This window comes from Tinamus guttatus, unplaced genomic scaffold (genome assembly GCF_059628265.1).
Source record: "Tinamus guttatus ecotype Peru unplaced genomic scaffold, ASM5962826v1 Tinamus_guttatus_pri_ptg000222l, whole genome shotgun sequence".
NCBI classification, from domain to species: domain Eukaryota; kingdom Metazoa; phylum Chordata; class Aves; order Tinamiformes; family Tinamidae; genus Tinamus; species Tinamus guttatus.
The window spans coordinates 5,412,337-5,419,722 of NW_028288756.1; the positions used below are offsets into that span (position 1 = coordinate 5,412,337).

At 39.1% G+C, this 7,386-nt stretch overlaps 1 protein-coding gene across 2 annotated transcripts in view; it reads left to right on the plus strand.

The window, feature by feature from the left end:
* CDH18 (cadherin 18) overlaps positions 1 to 7,032 on the plus strand; it is a 211,482-nt gene extending 204,450 nt beyond the window's left edge. Inside the window, exons 11-12 of one of the 2 annotated variants that reach the window (XM_088525032.1) lie at positions 4,473 to 4,724; positions 6,242 to 7,032. In XM_088525032.1, the coding sequence (XP_088381158.1) occupies positions 4,473 to 4,724; positions 6,242 to 6,744 (755 nt within the window). In that variant the 3' untranslated portion in view covers positions 6,745 to 7,032. The remainder of the gene's footprint in view (positions 1 to 4,472; positions 4,725 to 6,241) is intronic. The other variant, XM_088525033.1, reaches the window with a different exon arrangement.
* Positions 7,033 to 7,386: the final 354 nt, after the last annotated feature.

A 7,386-nucleotide genomic window follows, 5' to 3' on the forward strand; every position in this document is an offset into this window, starting at 1 on the left:
CCGCATTTTCATCCCTGCTTCCGGAGCTGTACAGTAGTACTGGACCACTCACTCCATGTTACATTTATGTTAGGGAGGAATGTAGGAGGTTATGCGTCTCTGCTCAGATTTGAATATTGGGTCTTCCTTGGATATAGGCCAAGGAACATTCATGTGAACCGAATTTTATGAGGTTTTCTTACTTATATAGACAAGGTAGCTGAACAGAAATCTTTGGAGTTTATTGAAAATAGAACAACAGAAATAACAGAACATATTAAGCAGAAATAAAGGACTATTCTTATGATTGGTAATAACACTTAGCTATTGGAGTTAGCTGTGTTAAGATCTGAGGATTTATTCTTTTTGGTATGAGAGCCGTGGCAGATGTTAATATTAATGCTTAGGTTATGGTTATGGATATGGTATCGCTTGTTACCAATAAGGAATTTATAGGAAATTACCTCTCAAGCTGAGTCCTTGAACATAGCTTTAGTTTTTAATGCATTATTTGTAGATAACTTTGTTGTGTGGTTGTCATCTTTTCATGTATTTGTAACATGAAATATCATTCTCCTTAGGACTGTGCACCTTTGAAATTGTTTTCTCTTTGTGTTGATAAGTGCACCGCCTAGAAAGGGCATATGGGAGCGTTACACTTCTCTAAGGACCTCTCTGGGATTTCTGGGTGACTGGTAATAGTTAGACTTTATTTTTTTCTGTGGCAATGTAAGTGCTGAGGAAATAAAAATAAAAACAGAACAACAACCCACAAAGAAGGACAGCACTGGGCCTATTCTCAGCACTGAGGCCTGAGAACACAGACTGACTCCATGTACGCAGTGTAGCACTTGACCTTTTAATCTCCTCAGGGCCCCACATGGTACCCAGTGGATCTCAGATGTCATTATTATGTTTTTTTTAGTTTTCTGTGCCAAGTTTATGAACTAATGCAGCAGGGTTGTCATGGCATGAAACAGGCTGCATGCTGCAAGGAGTGCGACTCAGGGGCATTTAAGGGTGCGTAAGGTCCACAGGCTGCTGGAACAGTGTCGGAGCACTGTTCAAAGGGGACGGACCTGCTGCTCTCCTGCCCGTGCTGCTTTTGGAAAGGGTCCCTGGTGTATGCTCTTCCCCAGACTGCGGTCACATAGTATCTGAGAGAGTTCCAGCTGGCCCATCCCAGGCTTGGTGCTGACATTTAGCAGTGGTCCCATGCTTACACTCAACTCTCCAGTCTTGTCTTGTTTAACAGTCTGCTAGTGCAAGAGATAAAATGATAGAGATGAGCTCTGTTAATTATGAATTGGATGCTAAACAACAAGAAAATCAGCAGAGCTGATCATGCCTAATGCTGAGGTGATGATGAAGATTTTTTCTGAAAACAGAAAGGAAGGAGCAGCAGTCATCATCTTGTATATATACTGAGAGCATTAACTTAGTTTTATGTAAAATAATGTATTCATTTGAAATTAGATGCTAATAACAGAGGTATTGGTTCATCTCTGATCTTTGGCTGTGCCTAAAGCACAGTCTGCCAGTTCTTTGGCAGCTGACAGACAGATCAGCTCACACTCATTTTGTAATGTCTACTGGCTTGCCTTTATGAACCACTGAAGATGTTATTCATGTCCTCCAGCAATACTAGGGAAGCTAGGACCTGATAGTCTGGCATAAAAAAAATAGAGAGAGTGGCAAATAGGTAGGGTTTTAGAGAAAAAAGGGGCAAAGCATTTTTTGCAACATACAGTAGCAGAAAGATGAAATAGCTGCTCATTTAACTTCTGATTAAATGAACATATGGCTGAAAAATTAAAAAAAAACATGCAGGCAATCTACCTGCTTGTAATCTGTGTTTTTTAAGACTATCTCCCTGTCTTATGAGTAATTTAAAATAAACCACTGAGAGTGTTCATGTATTGCATTTAATTAGAAGATCATGAATGTCTCAAAGAATAAACTGGTCCAAATCTTGTCAAATCAGACTTGTGAATTTTCCATATATTTTAGAATTAAACTGGCAGAGTCTAGGTAGTGCTATTTTGACAATTACGACACAAAACTATTTGCTATATAAATTGATTGCAGAAAAATGTGGCACTCATTTATTTGTTAACAATAAGATAATGAAAAATCTCGGCATTAATGACAACACCACAGGTGTTTGTATGAGGTTTCACAAGCCCATATTTAGCAATATGCAAAAGAGCTAAAGCTTAGCTGAATTTGTATAAGAATGAAAGTACTATTTCTTGCATTCAATATAGTTTAGACTGTGCGATCCCCTTGTGTCAAATGCAAGTACAGATTTACCATGTTTATTATTATCACATCTCTTCTGGGCCTATTTTGTGGATCACTGAAAACACCCTTGTATTTTTATGGGGAGAAGAAGGGTGGAAGCATGTGTGCATGCAGCATCTGTCAACTTGGCAAAGAGAGGAGTGTGTTCCATGAAAATATTTTATAACCTCTGTGCAAGTATCATTTCCACGATGTAACAATGTTAGGTTTTTGTCAGGTCATTTCAGATAGAATTATCTATTCCTGTCATTTTGGTTTTAGTAAGGGTCTGTAAATGGAATGAGTTAATACAGATGTCATTTTAAGTGGCTGTTGTCATGCCTCTAAAGAAGAAGCTATCATGAAGTTCAGGTTGAGTCCTCAAAAATATACAATGACAGCATATTCAGCTAGAAAGGGGCTTAAGGGGCCAGCTGCAGAACAAAATCATATATTGCACCCACTGGAAATGAAAACAAAACTTATTGCGTTCCCAGCCAACTCACCATACTGGAGTTTTCCAAGTAGGGGAGGGTACAGAATAAAGTCTAACAAAATATAAATGAACTTCACCCGCATTTCTTGGCTCAGCTCATGGTTCCTTTCTGATCTTGGTCAAGGGTAATGCTTCCCACCTCATATGAATCTCTCATGTGAAACCTGTTACCAAATGTATTGTGTTATGGTATGATGCTGATGGAGCTATAATACCAGCTTTTCCCAGTACCATGCTCAGGTCACAGGCAAAAGCAAAATGTAGAGTGAAATGAGTTAAAATAAATCCTTTAAAATCTGCCACAGATCTTGACAGAAGATAAGATGTAAAGAATTGTCCTCCGGTAAACAGTTTGCATCTAGTTTAACAAAAGCTAGCCCCTCTTCCTTTGCAAGTTCATGTATACACATGCGCAGTAGTCAGTCCAATGGCCTAGAAGATGCCACACTCCCTGCTGTATTGCACAGGATTTTCATGTAGCTCTGTGGACTTCATTTTGTCCTAGGTTATGAGAAATGCATTTATAGCTATAGTTGTAAGTAAAAAGGAAAAGTTTTCTATTCCATATATAATGGCAATAAGAACCCAGTAGACATACTGTTTTTATGCACCTATCACCCCTGTGTTGTTTGCTAAAAAATTCAAAACCAGCAACTCTGCAGTTTGGAATCTATGTGATCGTTGTGCCTGTGGGAGTAGTAGGAGAGGAAAGCTCTTTTTTCCAATAACTCTCCTCCCATTTCCCAGTGCCCGTTGCCTTCTCTGAACAACGTCTCCTCTCATTCTCACTCTCTCTAGTTTTGTTTATCTGAGGACTCTTGTACAACTGCCAGTACTTTCACAGTGGTAGAAAGAAACTGAAGTGTTATGCATATGACAATACAATATATCTCTATATTATTGTAGCATTTCTTCCCCTGCACTCTTTTTATGCCCCTTAGCTTCTTGCAGGAGCAATGAGTGGCAGCTTATTTTTTATAGTTATGCAGCCTTGGTCTTAAATTAATGCCACTGGATGCCTTGGCACTGTGCATGAATTAAACATTAGTATTCTCATTGTCTGTAATATATGCCAGGGGGACCTGTAGGTGACATAAAGGTGACAAAACTTTACATCACTTTCTCTCCCCTGACCCTGCTTTTCTATAACCTTCACCAGTTTAGAACCTCTATTCTTTTTCCCTCCTATGCCTTTTTCATCCTGATCTTCCCAAAGAGCGAGATTTTGTCCACTGTCCTTTCAGATATTCTCTGAAAGATCACTTGAGTTAGGAAACCTATCACAAGGAGTGAAACAAAAGTCTTACTCTGGCTTTTAGTAAAGACATTTTAACATTATTCTAAGAATGGAAAAGAGTTATTGCTGTGAAGGAATTCCACATATTCCCATTTACAGGTGTCCATACACTGCCATCTGGGGATTAAAATATTTGCAAAGTTGGCCCAGAATGCTTATTAAAGTTCGCTTGAACTCTAAAGACATTTATATGACTTAAGTGATCTTATTTACATGATGTTATCTACTCTCCCCTGCACTCCTGTTTTTGTCCATTGGCCAAAGCCTCCATTGGCTTTCCACTAGGTTTTAATTCTAGATTGTACATTTTCACAGATGAGAACTGCACTGTTTGAAGATGCTTGATGGTTCTGTTGCATGAGAAAAAAACTGTCAATAATACCTTTTGACGATGTTATTCTGGTTTTGATATTGTAGATAACACAGCCAGTATCCTGACAAGACGAAGGAGATACAGTCGAACCACTCAAGATGTCTATTACCTCCCAGTTTTGATTTCTGATGGTGGGACACCCCCTCTGAGCAGCAGCAGCACTCTCACCATTAGGGTCTGTGCCTGTGAGAGGGATGGGCGCGTGAGGACTTGCCATGCTGAAGCTTTCCTCTCCTCTGCTGGCCTGAGCACAGGAGCTCTAATTGCAATCCTGCTCTGTGTTGTCATTCTTCTGGGTAAGCCATTTTCAGTCTTAAGAACCGCTGTCCTTCCTCTAGCTCTCTGCATGTGGCAGGGCAGAAATGTTTAATATGATGTGTTTTTCACCAGAGGACTGCCTGGTAGTAGGAGGTAATTAGAAACACACAGCTGACATCAGGAAGGAAAAGGTTGTGCTAAAATTAATAGGAAAAAATGCCTTAAAATTAGATTTATAGATATCTGGAATCCACCTGAAATAATTTTTCAGACGTTATCAAGTAATTAGCACTGCAGATCTTTCTTGGGTAATTTGGAAAGATTTCAGAAAAACAGTGAACCAAGTTCTATGTCTAGAACAGTTTGCAAAAAAATTGAAAGGAGATGAGGAAAGCTTTTTGAAACACATTATGCCGTAAGAAGTACCATTAGCACTGTACAAAAGCCATTTCTTAATTACCTTTGTGGGTGAGCTGATAGCAATGCACACCAGAATCCCCAGGGGCAAGGGATATATGAGCTAATAAGATGACTCCATTAGATAAATTTCATTGGGATTGCATTTCTCTTGATTTTTTTTAATTTCGCCCAGGTCAATTTGAATGTTGTCTATTAATATTCTTTTTAGTAGGGCCACAACTTGCTGCAACATATTCCTGTACTATTTGTGTGCCTTTCTGCATTCTAATAAAGGTGGCAAGAAATAATGGATTTGCACTGTGACCCACATACCAGGACATTCAGAGGTTTTTTTTTTTCTGAAGTCTTTATGTTTTCTAAAGACTACTTTCATCACAGGTTACTTCAGAACTGTGTTTTTTACAAGGTGCTTTAAAATGAACAGCAATACATTTAGTTTATAATTTATCTTTTATCATACAATATTTCACATTTACAAGAGAAAAAATGGACATTGCAGATACACAGTGAATAATGATTTTAGTGAACCTTTGAAAGCGTGTAACAATGTTTCTGAAAAATCTCAGCCTTCTCATTTAACTTATCATTTAACTGAATGTATGTTACCCCTTTTATATTCTCTATGAGGTTATTTTGTGGATTTCATTATTGGCTCAAGAAACCTCAGCGGTTCCTACAAAGCAAGCACAAACAAGAAATAGTATTTTTATGGACCCCTGGGAAAACCAGTCTGTACTGGAAGTTTCCAGCTTCACTATAACATTCTTAATTTTTGCCATAGTTGTGTGGCCCCTACTTGTTGCGTTTTGGCAGGATGCTGTCTCAAAACGTGCTTAGATTTTGGGGGTGCTTTCCAGACATACAGTAATCTGTCCTCATAGAATGAATTATATAACAAAGTCATTGCTCACTTAAAGCTGTAACTAGGCTTTTGCAAAGTTTGGAAACTCTAGGGATCTGGTATTACAGACATATCCTAACCAAATGGTACTACAATCCAAGGGCAGCCTAATAATGCCAGAATAGCAAATTAGCCTAAAAGTATTACACCTCTAAATTCATGATTTTTTATCTGTTGTTTTTGTAACATATATCTGTTTACTTCAAATGTAAACTTTAAACCTAATATCTGCAGTTTTCTCTTTAGCAATTGTGGTCCTTTTCATCACCCTAAGACGTAGCAAGAAGGAGCCCTTGATCATTTCAGAAGAAGACGTCCGGGAAAACGTCGTCACATACGATGATGAGGGTGGTGGAGAAGAAGACACTGAAGCATTTGACATCACAGCACTGCGAAACCCATCAGCTGCTGAGGAGCTAAAATATCGCAGGGATATTCGTCCTGAAGTGAAGCATGTACCCAGGCATCACCCCTCTTCAAGCCTTGACAGTATAGATGTTCAGGAGTTCATTAAACAAAGACTGGCAGAGGCAGATATGGACCCCAGCGTGCCTCCATATGACTCCCTACAGACTTACGCCTATGAGGGTCATAGATCAGAAGCTGGCTCAATCAGCTCCCTGGATTCAGCCACAACACACTCTGACCAGGATTATAATTACCTTGGAGACTGGGGGCCTGAATTTAAGAAGCTAGCTGAACTCTACGGGGAAATAGAATCAGAAAGAACAACTTAGTTGTAATTCCAAGAACGGAGAAGTTCCTCAGCAGCTGGAGATACAAGAACAGCACCAGTAACAATAAATGAATTCAGTACTTGGAACTGAGCAAGTTGTACACAGTTACTGTAGAAACAAGTGCCCTTTTCATATTTGAAACTGGGTTCTTCAATTGGAAGAAAGTCAAATTTTGAAAAATACAGAAAAAATAAGCTATTGTCCCTTGTGTATATTTTTTAATTGCTCAATAAAGTCCGTGGTGCCGTAACCGTAACAATACCTAAATTAAGCCAAGCAATGACGTCTTTATTGCAATATGAGCTACTGCAGTAAGTCTGTGGCCATGCTGGTTTAGGAAGGTAGCTCATGGAAGGGCAAACCTGTTGCAGATGGTTGTGACATTGCATTTCTAACTGTTCCCTAGGCCTTGTTTGATTCCAATATGCGGTAGCCATGCTACCAGTGTGAGAAGTCCTAGCAGTCTCTTCCTTTACAGAAGGGATATATTACAAATGCCCTCTCAAATAAACAGTCCGTTGATATAGACCCTTATTTGCATTAGTTTGATCTTAGTGAATTTGCAGGTTGCACTGAGAATATGTCATTTCATTATATTCTTCATCATCTTTTCTTCCCTACCCAGCTATCAGAGCGAGGGTG